General features: G+C 37.1%; 1 protein-coding gene across 6 annotated transcripts; it reads right to left on the bottom strand.

The window, feature by feature from the left end:
* Window positions 1-4,954: 4,954 nt before the first annotated feature.
* atoh8 (atonal bHLH transcription factor 8) lies at window positions 4,955-17,510 on the bottom strand. Of its 6 annotated transcripts, none has more exons than XR_005007186.1 (4): window positions 16,495-17,510; window positions 9,593-9,784; window positions 6,377-6,881; window positions 4,955-6,273 (listed from the first exon to the last, which is right to left on the bottom strand). XR_005007186.1 is itself a non-coding variant. In XM_036569171.1 (3 exons), exons 1-3 carry the CDS (start codon window positions 17,146-17,148, stop codon window positions 6,765-6,767), a joined length of 963 nt encoding a protein of 320 aa, XP_036425064.1. In that variant the 5' UTR covers window positions 17,149-17,510; the 3' UTR covers window positions 4,955-6,764. The 6 variants fall into 6 exon arrangements, 3 of the variants coding, with proteins under 3 accessions (XP_036425064.1, XP_036425065.1, XP_036425066.1); XR_005007187.1 differs by having other exon boundaries at window positions 6,528-6,881; XR_005007188.1 differs by having other exon boundaries at window positions 6,528-6,603; window positions 16,495-17,505.

Below are 17,510 nucleotides of genomic sequence, written 5' to 3'. Positions count from 1 at the left end.
AAATTTCTTAAAAACCCACTTACGCAGTTTTCACTAAGATTCTGACATTCAACAGCGTTTGAAATTTGTTCTTGGGTAAGAACAGAATCTACACACATGCAAGAGCACAGAAGTGTGAACAGTTCTACAGTTTAAGAACAGGTCATAAATCTGACAGACTTTTTTTATAGTTTAAGTCTTACTTGACAGACTTCTACCAATTTGTCAGTGTAAATGGGGAGTTTTCAGAACACAAAAAAATGGCAATATTGTGTTCCACAAAGAATATTATGAATCTATGCTTTTCACTTAGCTACCATAACGAAGTGTAGACTTTAGTTCAAGGGGTTTAACAAAAATATTGCATTAACCATTTAGGAATTACAGCCATCTGTAACAAATCTCCTCCATTTTCAAAGGCTAAAAAGTAATTGAACAAATGAACATAGTTATAAGTACAAGGATTATTTTTAATACTTGGATGTGAATCCTTTGCTGTCAGTGACTGCCTGAATCTGGAAACAATGGACATCAAATGCTGAGTTTCCTCTCTTGAGATGCTTTTCCAGGCCTTAACTGTAGCCACATTCAGTTGCTCTTTGTAGGTCTTTCTGCCTTCAGTTTTGTCTTCAGAAAGTGAAAACCATGCTCAGTTGGGTTGAGGTCAGGTGAATGACTTGGCCATTGCAGAACATTCCATTTCTTTACCAGAAAAAGCTCTTGAATTGCTTTCATGATTTGTTTTAGGTCATTATCCATCTGTCCTGCTCATGCCATAGCACTGCCTCCACTTTTTTTGACAGATGATGTGGTATGCTTTAGATCATGAGTCCTTCCTTTTATGGAGTTAATTCTGTGCCAAGAGTTTCAAATAAAATTATGAAATCCACAAGCAAAATATTAAGTATTAAAATGTCACAAAATTGCTCCAAGTCAAACTTATTTTTTTCAAAAAGATTTCTACTCTTTTTCACTCATTCAGGGGTATATTTATTACTCATTTTACCAGTTTCTGCTTTCATTTTTTTCTATTTGCTAATTTTGTTGATGCATTTTTTGCTTCTGGAATTGCTCTTTTGCTTCTGAAATTTTTCTTTTGCTTCTGATTTTTGGCACTTACTAACAGGAGGCGGGTCTTAGAAGAGGGCGTTTACCTGCACTTTCTATTGGTCAACTGATTAGGAGTGACAGGTCTTCTGAACACATAGCCACTCAGCATGACCCACCCCCAGCATGGCGGATCACGTCATACTGAGTGCTACTATGAGTGCAGCGTTGTATTGGCATATCTGATGTTAGGAGTTTGTCATATTCTTTTAAATTATTACTGTAACACGTTTTTGGGTCCTGTGTCAACCTATCTGAAAAGATATAACTTACTTTGGGCTTTGACTAACATAAACTTAGTCATTTATGAATGGACGAAGATGTACCACCTTTCAAGTTTGCAACTGCTAGCGCTTACTAGCCTAGGTGTGTCCTCTAGGGCTAACTAGAAGAGCAGTGCTGGTAATGGAACTAAACAGCTTAAATATCTGACGTTAGTTCACTGCATTAAAGATAATGATTTGGAGCAGCAGCATTCTGTAAATGGGCGTGGTGAGATACGAAGCCTGTTTCAGTGACCAACACAGAGGCACTCTGCAGGTAGAAAGAAGAAGAAGAGACTGACATAAAAGCCCTTATAAATACTAGAACGGAACGGACAACCATGACATGTCAACCTTTTTGCCTTCGCAGTGATAAAACATTACCACCCATCAATAAATATGACCAAAATTGTTCATAAGGGCAGACATATCAGTTGAATCCTGTCTGGCAGTACTACACTCAGTACAAAATGCTCTGCCATGTTCAAGGAAAATCACAGCTCTTGAAGTGGGTGTGACTATGCAGTCAGAAAACCTGTCCCTCCAAATCAGTTGACCAATAGAAAGTGCAGGTGAATGGCCTCTTCCAAAAGTCAAGCAAAAGAAGGACTTCAGAAGCAAAAGAGCAATTCCAGGAGCAAACAAAAAATTATAATAATTAGCAAAATTAGAAAAGCTGGCAAGATGGTGGTGTCCAAATAGGCTAGTTTTGGACCTTCAAATGCAAATGCTACTTTAATTGTGTATTTACAATTACACACAATTACGAGTGGCTAACTGCTAACAGGCTAATAGCCATGCACACACCACCCACCACAAAACACACCTGATTATGTCTGTCACTCCAACTCCAGTCTCTCTGCATGCTCTCATCTTCTGCAGGGTACAGCTTAAAGCACCACAGATCAGTTTTTTTATCTTTCTGTCACTTCAACACCAGTCATTCAAATTTGTGCTCTTAGATACATGTTTATATCCTCCAAACTGGTGTTTTTAATCATCAATTCACTAGAACCAAGTCCATACTGCAGTACGAGGCACTGTGCACTCACGTTAGCTTAGCCTAGCAGGCTACAGCTTAAAGCACTACAGAATAGGTTCAATTTCAGCAGTATGAAAATAATCACATACTTCCTCTGTTGAGTAAGGAGCAAAAATACTGTGCTGAGCCTCTAAGAAGTTTAAAGCAACTGGAGATTTTAAGAATCTGCCAGGGAAATTACATGTCTATCTTGACACACAGTAAGGAGGATGGTTCAAGTGGCAAAAGCATCTCCAAGGATCACAGCTGGGGAATTGCAGACATTAGGTCTCCCAAACTACAATGAGGTGCCAGCCACATAACCACAAGTTGTTTAAGAGGGTTGTTTGAGAGGGTGTTTGATGTTCAGATGAGACAAAAATAAAGCTTTTTGGCAATAAACACCAGAGGTGGATTTGGTACACATACAAAGATAGCTATGCAGTAAAAGTACCTCATCCCCACTGTGAAGTACGGTGGTGGATCTGTGATGGGGAATATAGAAACATACACATACAAATGTACTATAACAAAAATAAAAGTATGTAAATGTACTTGTCAAATACATTTGAAAATGCATGAAAATAGCCAAATACTTGTATAATGCACTTTCCTGTTTGGAATGACTATTGTAACAAATATGTATTCCAGTATCCTAATTTTCATTATTAGCAAATGAACCTTTAACACATGGCAAAATCAAATGTTGTAGGTATTGATACACTGTGAAAATGCAGTTCAACGATTTGATATCCTGTTTATTTGACGTACATTTTGTGTGAGCACCTTTAAACACAGACATTGGTACATTCAGTTTATATGTATTTAATTATATCTGTAACCTTTATTAAAGCTACATATAATTGAAAAATATATTTAACAAATACATTTAGGCCATTTTCACACATGGTAAAATATATTTGATAAATACATTTCGAAAATGCATTTTAAAAATACAGCCCCATTTCCAAAAAATTTGGGACGCTGTGAAAATTGTAAATAAAAACAAAATGCAATGATGTGCAAATCATTTAAACCCTACATTTCATTGAAAATGCTTTAAAGACAACATATCAAACGTTGAAACCAAGAAATTTTATTGTTTTTTGAAAAATATTTGCCCATTTTGAATTTGATGCCAGCAACACGTTCCAAAAAAGTTGAGATGGGGGCAACAAAAGGCTGGTAAAGTTTAAAGTGTAATGCTTAAAAAAACATCTAGTGGTTAATTGGCAACAGGTCAGTAACATGATTGAGTATAAAATGAGCACCCCAGAAAGGCTGAGTCTTTCAGAAGTATAGATGGGGAGGGGTTCACCACTCTGTAAAAGACTGCACAGTCAAATAGTGCAACAATTCAAGAATAATGTTTATCAACATAAAATAGCAAAGACCTTTTGCTTTTCATCATCTACGGTACATAATAACATTAAAAGATTCAGAGAATCTGGAGAAATATCTGTATGCAAGGGACAAGGCCAAAAACCAGTATTAGCTGGCCGTGATATTTGGGCCCTCTGACGGCACTGCATTAAAAACAGACATGATTTTGTAGTGGAAATTACTGAATGGGCTCAGAACTACTATGAAAACAGTTGGCGCTGCATCCAAAAATGCTAATTAAAACTCTTAAACGCAAAGAAGAAAGCTTATATAAACAGGATCCAGGAATGCTGCCACCTTCTCGGGGCCCGAGCTCATTTAAAATGGACTGAGGGGAGGTGGAAAAGTGTCCTGTGGTCTGACAAATCAACATTTGAGTTTCTTTTTGGAAATCATGGACACTGTGTCCTCTGGGCTAAAGACCACTCATCTTGTTATCAGTGCACAGTTCAAAAGCCAGTATTCATGATGGTATAGGGGTGCATTAGTGCACATGGCATGGGTGACGTGCACATCTGTGAATCTGCTTATTTCAGCAAGACAATGTCAAACCACATTCTGCATGTAGTACAACAGCCTGGCTCTGTATTAAAAAAGTCTGGGCCCCAACTGGCCTGTCTGCAGTCCAGACCTGTCACCACTGAAAACATTTGGCACATTATAAAATGAAAAATACGACAAAGGATACACTGAACTGTTGAGCAGCTAAAATCCCATGTTAAGTGACATAAAAAACATTTTACTTTCAAAACTACAGCAGTTGGTCTCCTCAGTTCCCAAACGTGTTTTTAAAAGAAGAGGTGATGAAACACAGTGGTAAACATGCCCGTCACAACTTTTTAGAACATGTTGTTGCCATCAAATTCAAAATGGGCATATATTTTTCAAAAATCAATAAAATTTCTCAGTTTCAACATTTGATTTGTTGTCTTTGTACTATTTTCAATGAAATATAGGGTTTAAATGATTTGCACATCATTGAATTTTGTTTTTATTTACATTTTGCACAGCGTCCCAACTTTTTTGGAAATGGGGATGTATATTTAACAAATACAATTTTGGCATTTTCATACACTACAAAAATATATTTAACAAATACATTTGGAATATTTTTTCCATAGCTTAGAGAAGAAAAAAAATCAGTCTCACGAATAGTCACAAACTGTGTGTATGTGAAGTAAAGGACACAAAAGCAAACAAGCAGTTTGGCAGATTTCTAATGAGCTGACAGGCCAATCCAGCAGTTCAGCATTAAGATGGAACATTTAGTAAATGATTCACTGTAAACCTAGAACATATAAAGTAAAAAGTTTATCTGTTACAAGGGTTCTTAACTCCAGTTCTGACTGTAAATAGTCCTGTATGACAACACAGTAAGCATCATGTGGACAACTTTTAATTTTTATTTTTGATTTGTTTTTTTGTAAATATTGCACACATATACTCCTAATTTAAAACATGTCATTGAGAATGTAACAATAAAAATATTTTTTTCTATGCAATATTCTGATAATATTGTAAACTGTGATAAAAAGGTAATTATCGTGATAATGTTTTGTAGTAAAGGCACATGACTAGTTTACTGATGAACATGCTCTCCCAACAGTGAACAGCAGTAGTGCACTGCTATTTCTCTGGCATTGCCCCTGTTGTTTAATGCTGTGCCAAACAAGTAAGAGCAAAGCTGGAAACTTATTGAAGAAGATGGCTTGTATTTTAAACAAAACTGAACATAATCCAAGAACAGTACTTTACCTTATAGTTGTGGCATTCAAGCAAACACATCCAAACAACAGCAAATGGCAGCAGTAGACGTTTACCAAACCACCCTAAAGATGGTGGAACTGCTGTAATTCAAAAACACAAATGGTTTTCCTATAAAGTTCATGTGCAAAATAATGTTGACTCTGCTGTCAGAATACCTATGCCTACTGAGGACATGATATTTTTGGGATCTTTTTTTTTTTAAAACAAAATACAAAATCAATGGACGATGTTCCACATCTGCGATGCCACAAAACAAACTGAGGCTGACACAAGCATTCATGAATCATTAAACAGTTACATACATTAATAATTTATGAACATGTCATTTGCATACGATACTAAGATATGGCTAAAATATTTTGAGAAAAAAGTTACAATGCAAAATGAGATCAAGACATATAACATGGGTTTTGTAATTTACAGTTTACAGTTTTGTAATCATCTGTAATCTTAGGTCTAAACAATTACAAAGATGATATGGTGTGTTCTTGTTTGTTGCAAACAAACAAGAACATGTGTTTGTGTTGCATGTATTCTGGCTCAATAAGAGTCTGCATGGTAACTGGAATATTTTATTAGTCATTAAACATGTCTGTGTAACATACTACACTAATTTGTTTAAAACCTAGTATAAAAATGCACTCATTGTATTTATATTGAGTCATTTCAAGCGTAGAGCTCCAAGTGTACATGTAGAATAAGGCTTGCCACAATCCTACTGTGGAAAAATTCTCCAAAGTCTTCATTTTATTCCTGTACAGAGAGAAGCATTTGTGAGTTGTGATGCATGTGCAATTAAAAAACATTTTAGTAGTACATAATTTCATCTACAAATGAACACATAAAAATGCATTACTTTTCTGAAGAACTTGAGTGAAAAAGCCAGAATGACAAAATCCACATATGTTTCACTTTAGAACAACTTAAGCACACTCTGAATGCCTTTCATCAGTTTCTTCTGCCAAAACATTTTTTTTCCTCTTCAGAAACTTTCCCCTCAGACTCACTGGCTCTCTCTGACAAAAGGATTTCTTTCAGGCCTGCCCCCTCCTTCTTCCCCTCTGTAACAGCTGCTTCTTAGTGCTGTATCGAGAGAGAGTGATGATCAGTGTTTTTTTTTTTTCCAAAGTGTTTTTTTTTAGAACAGATGGCTTAGGGAGAACTGGGGAGGCAGCCAAGATTGCACTGGGGAATGTGCCAATTCCTGCAGTGAGTGAGTTCTTCTGGTTCCAACTCGCGTGCCTTTACCCTGCCCTCTGCCCTGAGTGGCGCCAGCAGGACTTCCCAGCTAGCGTTGCAAACATCTGGTGTCTGGGACTGCCAGGGGGCGGGGGAGGCGCACCAGTTTCCCTCTGAATGTGCTTATGCGACGAAAGCACATCAGCACAAACATGAAGCAGAAAAGTCAGCGTCTTAATCTAGAGCTCTTTACTCTTTTTTGCAAAACTGCTTGCAATGATTGCATGCTTTTAGAGCAAAGTTATGTTTGTATATGTACATTGTACTCTCCTAGTCTGACACATTTGTCAGTACATTTCTCCTAAAATGCACTCAATGTAGACAAATGCAGAAGATCCAACTAGACCAATTTATCACAAGTGTTTACCACTGAAAAAACAGTCTGGCTGAACAACTATTTATATATATTTTTTTAATTGAGACTATTGTTAAAGTAAGGAACTGACTCAAAAAGTATTTATACAATTTGCTGTATAAATTACAATTTATACAATTTGTTAATATTGCTTGGAAACAAAGACTACATTGTCTTCAGTCTGCTAAACAGGTGCTCTGCATCTAACAAGTATGCTTATAAAGTACTACTTATCAAATTAAAATGGTGTCTGCTAGGAATAAATCAACAACAACGATGAGAAACTGACAAAGAGAAACAATGAAATTTTGTACTGAACAATGGAATTAGTTTATCCAAATTTGGATTATTAGAAAATTGTACCTCGACAACTCAGCATGTCACTAAAATATGCAATACAAAATGTGTGATAAGTCCGCTTGTAAACTTTATAGTATCTACAGGAAACAAGTTGTCATCCTTCATGTTTCCTGAAAAACAGTATTTACAACCACTTACAGCATGAATACAAAGGTAAACACATACATTTCTAATGCTGATGTACTGCACTAAATATATATTAAGAAATTAGCATGTTGGAGGCTCTTGTGATTCATCTTACTACTTTTTCTCATATATATGTATGTATGTATGTATGTATGTAGCACAATAGATTTATGAAATTATGCATGAGATACTTCTCATCTGGATGTATTTTTAATTAACATACTGTTGATATTGACATGGCTCATGACACCTGTTCAAATACTTGAAAATAAAACAAGCATACAGTGTACTATACTGTATGATATTGAATGCCTATAAATATACCCACTGTTCAAGTGTTTTAAGTATTTATGACAGGAGAGTGTGTAAATGAAATTTCTATTCCAGTCTGTTTTTTTATTTTGAAGATGGAACCTATTCTAAACAAAGAAAGAGATGGCTTAACTAAGCCAGCCAGGAACACTTTAAAGCAGTTGCAGAACACAATAAATTGTTTTTGATAACTTAATTGGGTTTAAATATTAATTCCAGGTAGTTGCGATGAGGTTGTTGCGGTATTTCAGCTCTGTGTTCGGGCATTGCTTAGTGGTTGATAAAGTGCTGCTAGGCTGTTGCTGTGGTATCTCGGGTGGTTGTTGAGGTATTTTTAGGTCATTACTAAGGTATCCCACGTAGTTGCTAAGGTGTTGATAGGCTGTTGCTGTGCTATCCCTCCCTAGTGGTTACTAAAGTGTTGCTAGGTCATTGATATGGTTATTCCAAGTGGTCGCTAAGGTCTAATTAGGCCATAGGCCACTGCTGTGGTATCCCAGGTGGTTGCTAAGGTATTGCTCGACCATTGCCATTTGAATTTTCTTAACATTCTGCCATTCATTTCATATGGGGAAAAAAAATTGTGTTTCAAGGGATGCAGTTCAAAAACCATACGTGCATTCAGTCCCAAAACACAAGCGCGCTATTCAAGTAACAGCTCTACGATCCGAAGTTTTATGGTTGTAGCTCAATAACTGCAACAAAAAAGCATAGATTTGCAAGGCATTGACTTTAAGATAAAAAAGTGAATTGTAATACATTATAGTGTTGCTATTTTGAATATAAAATCTCTAATATCTTAAAATTGCATTAAACGCAGATGGAACCATATAAATCTAAGCCTATGAATGCACAACACCCTGAGAGGTTTAAAGGATCACATCATTTATTACGCTCCAAAGTTGTCTATAACTGACTTGGAATAAGCCCTAATAAGTTGAATAAGCTCTGGGACCTTACAAAACAATAACGCCAGTGGATCAGCTGAGGCGGGGGGGGTGGGGGCTCAACTTTTGCACATGGTACATTTTATTTTTTGTTTTTCCTAATATATTGAATTAAGCAAATAAATGGTAATCGTCTATTCTAAATTTGTAAAATATGTCATATTGAAGTTTGTTCCTTGTAGGTGCTATATTAACTTATTTTCTTTCAAAATGAACAAAACAGGCCATTTGTGCATGGTTGCCCACAAACAACTTCCTGAATTGAAGCTGAAATAACTGTTAACATTTAAATTGCCAACAGATGTGATGAACCTGCCCGGAAAAATATGTAAGAATATGTATTGTCTCAAAGCCCACAGAGGAAGTCAAAAAAGCAAGAAATTTTCCAATGATCAGTGAATAGAAGAACTGCTGTTGATAGCTCAGAAAGTCTACAAAACCATGACTTTTTCCCATCCTTACATACTTGTGAAAATAAAGCTTCTACTCTCATCAATCCAGAAGTACAAGCATAAAGAATTTGCTAAACATCATTACAACTGAATACAAAATGCTTTTGGTTTCAATATACCACAGGCATGTCTGGTGTAATCTGTTGGATGTTCACAATAACACAATAACAATAACAATAAAAAGCCTCCAGCATGAGCTATGCATTAGGTATTTTTGTGCTATTAGCAGACACACACATCCTACTATAAGAACCTGAAAAACCTTCCACATATCTATTCACCTTTCTCTTCTTGGAGCGACCCTCTGCTTGCAGGGTTCTGGTGCACTGCTCCACACACTCTCTGAAGCTCATGTTGCTGTGGTCTGGTGTGTAGTCCAGGTCTGCAAGTTGAGCCAGGGACAGGATATAGTTGCAAGCAATTCTTAATATAGCTAGCTTGGAGAGCTTCTGTCCATAGGAATAGCAGGGCACCTGTAAAAACAGGGTTAACTACAGTGAGAAGTGGCATGGCATAGCCATAATATGTGCATTTGATAGTATTTGAGCATTTAATACTACAGATCATCTTATTGCTTGAAAATAATTGCTGTGTTTGCTTGATGCACAGCTCTGCAGATTTGCACAACGTATAGTTGAGGTTTTAGAGGTGTGCACATTGTGGCCTCTGCAAGTCTTTGTGAGCTACACTCACCCATGAACCTCTATTTGGACATTGTAACGCAGTTACATTTATCCACATCTTCATGAGTATAAATTGGCTGTCAGTTTTGTTAAGCTCCTGTCACTCCAAATTCCATTCACATTATATACATATACACACACACACACACACACACACACACACACACACACACACACACACATATATATATATATATATATATATATATATATATATATATATATATATATATATATATATATATATATATACATACACACACACACACACACACACACACACACACACTTTATATAGGTTACTGCAGGTTTTCATTGATCAACTGTTTGAAGACCGAGACTAACTTATTAAACAAGTAGAATCAAGTGTGCTACTGCTTGTTTGGAATGAAAATGTGCAGCTACACCAGCCCTTTGCGGATAAGATGGGACACCCCTGGGTCAGATGAATGGTTGAACAGATGACATACAGTCAAGATAAGCTAGTCTGCTAGTTAGCTTCAATCACTAAGTTGCTCAGTCTCAAAGACTGAGACCATGACAAACACATAGTATTGGGAACAGTGTCTGTTTAGTAATTCCTCTGTCTCCAATGCACATGTCTGAAAAACATATGGTTCCTACTCTAGGGTTTTTAGAACTGAACTCTGTTTTGCTTTGATTGGTGTTCACAACTGCATATTTTACATTTTAACTGTACAATTTTTTTTTACTTTGTAATTATTATTAAGAATTAAAAATGCATAAAAAATTTACGGTCATTCTACTTTCTACTTTAGCTGTGCTCCCTGTGATTGTTAACATTAACATTCCTCTCAGAGGAGGGAATGCAACACGTGATCAAAACATGACAGGGTATGCTTTTCAAGTTGCACTAAATAGACAAAAGTACACAGTGCTGTGAAAAAGTATTTACCCGATTGTTTCGATTTATTGCTCATTTGTCACATTTAAATGTGTCAGATCATCTATGAAATTTTAATATAAGAAAATATAAGAAATATATTTAATATAAGAAATATAAGATAAAGAAAACACAAGTAAATACAAAATGCAGCTCTTAGATGAGTATTCCATGTATTGAAGATAAAGATTTATTCAAAACCTATAGCGCCCATGTAAAAAAGTAAGGTAAACTGCTCCTAAACCTAATAACTGGTTGTGCCACCCTTGGCAGTAAAAGTTAAGTTACCCTTAATTAATCCCACAATGGGGAAATTCGCCTCCACATTTAACCCATCTGTGCAATAATACACCCACAGTGAGTGCACACACACTAGGGGGCAGTGAGTACACTTGTCCAAGGCGGTAGGAAGCCCTATCCACGGTGCCTGGGGAGCAGTTGGGGGTTTGGTGCCTTGCTCAAGGGCACTTCAGTCATGTGCTGTCAGTTCTGGGGATCAAGCCGGCAACCTACCGGTCACAAGGCTGGTTCCCTAACCTCCAGCCCACGACTACCCCCTAAAATTTTGGCCCACTCTTTGCAGAACTGTTTTAATTCAGCTACACTGGAAGAATTTCGAGCATGAACTGCCCATTAAAGGTCTTGCCACAGCATCTCAATGAGATTCTAGTCAGGACTTGGCCCCTCCAAAACCTTAATTTTGTTTCTTTTGAGCCATTCAGAGGTGGACTTGCTTGTGTGCTTTGGCTCATTGCCCTGCTGCATAACCCTGCACTTGAGCTTTAGGTCATGAACTGATGGCAGATGTTCTCCTTCAGGATTTCCTGATAGAGAGCAGAATTCTGGGTTCAATCAATAACGACAAGTCAACCAGATCCTACAGAAGCAAAGCAGCCCCAGACCATCACACTATCACCACCATGTTTGACTGTTGGTATGATGTTCTTATGGTTGAATGTGATGTTAGATTTACGACAGATGTTTTCCAAAAAGTTCCACCTTTGACTCATCAGTTCACAGAATATTATTCCAAAAGTCTTTGAGATCATCTAGATGTATTTTGGCAAATGCGAGATAAGCCTTTGTGTTCTTTTTGGTCAGCAGTGAGTTGCGTCTTGCAACTCTCCCTTGGATGCTATTTTTGCTGTGTCTTTTCTACTGTGGAATCGTGTACATTGACCTTAACTGAGCCAATTGAGGCCTGCCGTTCTAGATGTTTGTGTTTGTTCTTTTGTGATCTTCTGGTGAGTTGTCGATGCATTCTTGGTGAAATTTTGGGAAATCCTGGGAAATCCTGGGAAGGTTCCCTACTGCTCCAAGTTTCCTCTATTTGTGTTTAATGGCTCTTTACTGTGGTTCACTGGAGTCCCACAGCCTTAGCAATGGCTTTGTAACCCTTTCCAGACTGGTAGATTTCAATGACTTTGTTTTGCATCGGTATTTGAATCTCTTTAGAACGTGGTATCATGTGCTGCTTTTTGAGACTTTCATTGCCAGACAGGTTCTATTTAAGTGATGTTTAGATTCAACAGGTCTGGCAGCAATCATGCCTGGGTGTGGCTAGTGAACATAAACCCAATAGTCAACTGAATTTGGTTAACTGGTTGGTTTAGTAGTTAAAGGGGCAGTTACTTTTTCACATAGGGCCAGGTAGGGCTGAACAGTATTTTTCCTTTAATGAAAGGTATCATTTAAAAGTAGTATTTTGTGTTTACTTGCATTATCTTTGTCTTGTATTAAAAGTAATGTGATGATCTGAACAGTGTGAAAAATGAGCAAAAAATAGAAGAAATTGGGGACATATTTTTTCACAGCACATTTTAACAACATTTGACATTGATTTTTTTGACAGATTCTGGCTCTCTTGTTCATGAATGAGTTATTACTTGAGTATAAATTACTTTAAGAGTATAATTACTTTAAGAAAAGTCATTTTTGAGAAAATAAGTAATTATAAGCCAAAGCCATTTGACACACTGCTGCCAGAATTGGGGAAAATTTTTCAAACTTCTATTCACTTGGTGGAAGGGGGCTTCCATTTTGTTGGACAGGCGTCTCTGAGTAACGGCAGCCATGTCAGAACCAAGTTGATCTTGAACAAAGTTTTTAAGGCAATGTGGACATCTTAAAGAAAGTTAAATCTGAATAAAATTACCAGTTCTAGAAATTGTATGCACTAGTAGATATGACAATGGGTGGCCAATAAGTTACACCAACAGTTCAGTTGTCACGACTGGAAACTGGATTAAAAGTCCACATCTGAAAATTCTTCAAGCTCTTTTAAGAGTTACATAGTAGAGCATAGCATTATATGCTGGAGATTGGCAAAAATTTCTCCACTGTCAAAATATCCAACTTTTTTAAAGACTCCTAACACTACATTTTCCTTCTTCTGATAAAATGTGTCTGCCATATGCTGTAACTTCAATAAATTTTCATTAACATTCAGGTTGACCTTTTTTTCTTCCTTGAGTCCCTGCGCAACAAAATGTGTATGGGCTAGGGCATGAAATAGCACACATAATCAACAAGTCAGTATTTACTATCAGCCTTGGTAAGTCACAGTAGGTGGTTGATTATAATAATCTCTCAGTATTTTGTACTTTTAAAAGGACACTCATCTATGAATGTGCAAAAGCAGCAAAAAAACTCTTTGATCTTATTATAGGTGCTTAAAATGTTCAGTCAACAACAATATACAAAGAAAAAAAGGAAGAATAAAGCACAAGTATAGAATTTTAGGGGACACCACAAAGAATGCCATGCCCTTCACAGACATGATCTCAGAGACTAATGAAGTTAGTATGGGGCAAACCAATTTAACCCCTTAAACTATAGGTTTATTATTCTGTTATATTGCTTTTAACACTGTAAATATCAATACCCTAACTGGATTCAATATTGAGAGTCACAGAATATTAGTACCCTGGCATAGAGATGGATGATACATATGTTTAAATACCACATTAATAAGCTAGTCAGTAAATGTAGACAAAAGCTAAAATATTTATATCAGAATAAGACATGCTTCTCAGTGCACACTACGAAGAGGATCACAGTGAAAACTTTATCCATCCTAGATTACAGTGACAATCTATAGACACACATCTACTAGTAGCCTTGAACCGCTAGATTCAGTCCATCACTCAGCTCTGAGATTCATCACTGGAAATCCATACAGAACTCATCACTGCACACTCTATGGAAAAGTTGGTTGGTCCTCTCTAGTTGTGTGCGGGGAAACTCATTAATTTGTTTTATCTATAGGGCACTCTCCAGCCACATGCCATCTTCTCAAATCTGTGCCCTCTGTAAAGTATGGTGTTTACTAGACCTACTCTAATGACTGGATTATCTGTCGGGTTACAAAAGTTTTTACTGAGTTGGGAAAATCTGCTTTCAGTTACAGTGCACCAGGGGACTAGGATATCTTATATCTTGCTGCAGAACAAACCCTTGTATCTCCATTTGGTTGTTTTCAGTTTTTGACATTAAAAACACAAATAACGTCTTTATGCTCAAATGCCATATGTTCACTGGCAGAGAATTCTTTTTATACGTAAGCATAAATTTCTTTATGCTTACAAATATAAAAAGAATTCTCTGCTAGTGAACATGTGGCATTTAAGCATAAAGAAAGAGCTAATTTTATATGAATAATTCTGCATCAACATTAGGTGCCTGCATTAGGTGCCTTTCCTGATTTCCAAAGATGACATCAATGCCATTTTTAAAATGGACTGTAATCCATTATCCAACTATAAGGCTGTTTAAATATTTACTAGTGTGTTTAAACAGTACATTTCCAATCTTTATAACAAACTACTGCACAGCCATAGAAACACTCTTGTGTACTATGTACCTTGAATTTTTGACTGACAATTTCACTAGAAAAGTGTTCCACAACTAATGGCATGCATACCAATTATTAGCAACACTGAGTCTGATGCATTCTCTGCTTGGTTCTGACAGCTTTCCCATGGTTACTTAAACATACATGGCTACAGGTATAGCCAATATCTTTCCAGTGGAAACATGTAGCATTCATAACATTTGTTATGCCCCTCACATACTCTTGTTGAGTCCATTTTCATATTACAAATGAAATAACATTGCCCAAGATAAGCTGAACAATTATACTGGATTTAGTAAGGCAGCAACCATTACTTCTTAACTCTGTAGCAGTAATTATACTATAGCACTTTATTCTGTCTTTCTTTTCATGTGTGAATAGAGCATAAGTTGTCTTTATATATGGTAGATGTAGTTAATTATTAAACATACTGTAATATTAGCATAAGTGTCTCTACCATTATTTAGGTTTTTATGTGGTGTTGCCTTATTATCATTGTATTCAAGTGGCAGTTCAGGACACCTACATGTTAAGGCAAAAAGAGTTGCAGTGTATCAGTCTTTATACATACAGATATGTTTGCACAATGAGGAATATTTGAGGCAGTACAATTATTGCTAACAAAAAGGAGAATCAACTTAGGAGGTTGAGGTTTACATTTTTTTATACTGATACATTTGAAACAAAATGAACTCCACATGCATCTGCCTAGGTTACATCATTGTCATTTAAACCATATAGAGTAGACACCACACAATAATCCACAAGTATAAATTAATGCCCCACAGTCTGACAAAACTATCAACAAACAAAAACAAAGGATGAGATATTGATGAGAGAGTTTCTGATGCTTAAATTTATTATTAAGAAGTACACCAGAATTAGTATCTCAGCATGGATCAACAGGAAATTAATGTGCTAGTCAGACAGATTTGAAGAAGCTACAGGCATTCCTTGCTTGCAGTATGATGAGATTCTTGGCTTTAATTCAGTATAATTAAATAAAACTACCTGAAGTATCTTCAGGGCAGACACTGTTTCTAAGTAATATGAAGTAATGTAAAATTCATATTTTGCTACAGTACCTCCTTTGTTCAGTACATGTTATATGGTATTAAAAACTCTTTGGCTCCTTCTTAGATTAAGTGATTTTACCCCAGTATAGACTGATGATTGCTTTGGCCAATGTGTGAGAGAAGGTCAGGTCTTGGACCCAAGTCCTATTCACAGGACCAACCAAAATGAGTATAGGGTTAGGCTTGGGATATTTTATTATATCTTCTTCAGGGGCTGGAACTCTTTTTTCTTTCATTTTTTTTAACAGCACCCATTAACCAACCAGAATCATGCTGTGCACAGTTAAAGTCAGCCAGAGCGTAATTTGACTCTAGTTTAAGCAAGATACACTAAATTCCGTAAATGAAGTCTTTTTAGCTGACCATAGCAAAAGAAACTGATTAACAATATAAACACAAACTGACAGCACTTAGCAATGGCAGACAACCTCAAACAACGCCTTAAGACATGTCGACAAGGCAAGCAAAGAATACAAATATAATCAACCTGTGGATTTTAAACACTTAAATCAGTTTTCAGGAAGGGTTATGACTGAAATAGTTTACCTAAAAGAGGTGCCAAATAACTTGACTAAAAGATGATAACTACCTTATTCTGATGGAAGTGGGGAGAAGATGCACAGAGTAAAGAAATATATTGTGCGGTTAGTAAATAAAGTTGGGATACCTGTTTTCGCAGTGCCTCAAAAGCTGCGCTGATCGTATGCACCCGGGTCCTCTCCCTAGCATTCGCCAGTAGTCTTCGGGTCTGCTGAATTGCTTTGATCTCTGTGACGACGCCAGGCGGCTCTACCAGTCGTTTCCTAGGCGAGTCTATAGGCTCAGCATTGTTGTTGATGTAGGACGCCCGAGAGGTTGAAGACAGAGACCTTTCAGAACGTTTGTACAACACAATACGCGACTGCGGAGCATAATCTTTTGGAAACGCCTGCTGACTCTCAAAGACTGTATCCGGTGGCGATGTTTTGTCGTTGTTGTGCTCAGCTGCTGCCTCGGAAAGCGACCCTGGTTGTGTTTCAGTCATATCCCCAGTTATTGAAGGCAAGCTATACATTTTCATATCAAGAGCAGCATTTAAAATACCCGGCTGTTGTATGAGCTCTCCATTTGATGCAGCTGGAGCGAAGTGTTGTAGCCCTTTTTCGCAAATATTTCCATAAACCTCATCCACAAGAAGTCCCATTGCATCGACGAGTTTTTTAGAATCATGTTTGTCCTTTTCCGCAAAGGCACGTTTAAAAGGACCCCGAACTTTTCGTTTAAACTTCTTATTTCCATCTGTTGGACTGCACTGATCCATGATTACATGAGGGTTCCTCATGTTAACAGTTAACTTTCTTAAACTGTTACTGTTACTGATTATCGCTCTAGAGTGCCGGCGTCTACTACAAAAAAGTCGATGTTGTAGCAAGAGCAGGCTGTTGTTCCTGTGGTCTCTGAGAACCTTCTGAAGTCAAGGAGGCATTGCCAGCATTTTTGTGTACTCGATCGTTGATCTGCATTTTCTAGGCTCTGCTACATAGGAGCCCCTGTTGGTGAGACTGTCAGCACGCCTGCAGGAAGAGACCGCCCAAAATAAAATTAGGCTTCGGGGGATACCTCGACGAGACCGTGATGTCCCCCACGGCAGGCCACTTGGATGAAAAAAAGCTTTGGAAATATTCCAAACAAGCCTACAAAAAG

This window comes from Colossoma macropomum, unplaced genomic scaffold (genome assembly GCF_904425465.1).
Source record: "Colossoma macropomum unplaced genomic scaffold, Colossoma_macropomum, whole genome shotgun sequence".
Taxonomy (NCBI): domain Eukaryota; kingdom Metazoa; phylum Chordata; class Actinopteri; order Characiformes; family Serrasalmidae; genus Colossoma; species Colossoma macropomum.
The sequence above is the reverse complement of the archived record's forward strand: the minus strand, read 5'-3'. Positions and strand labels throughout refer to the sequence as shown.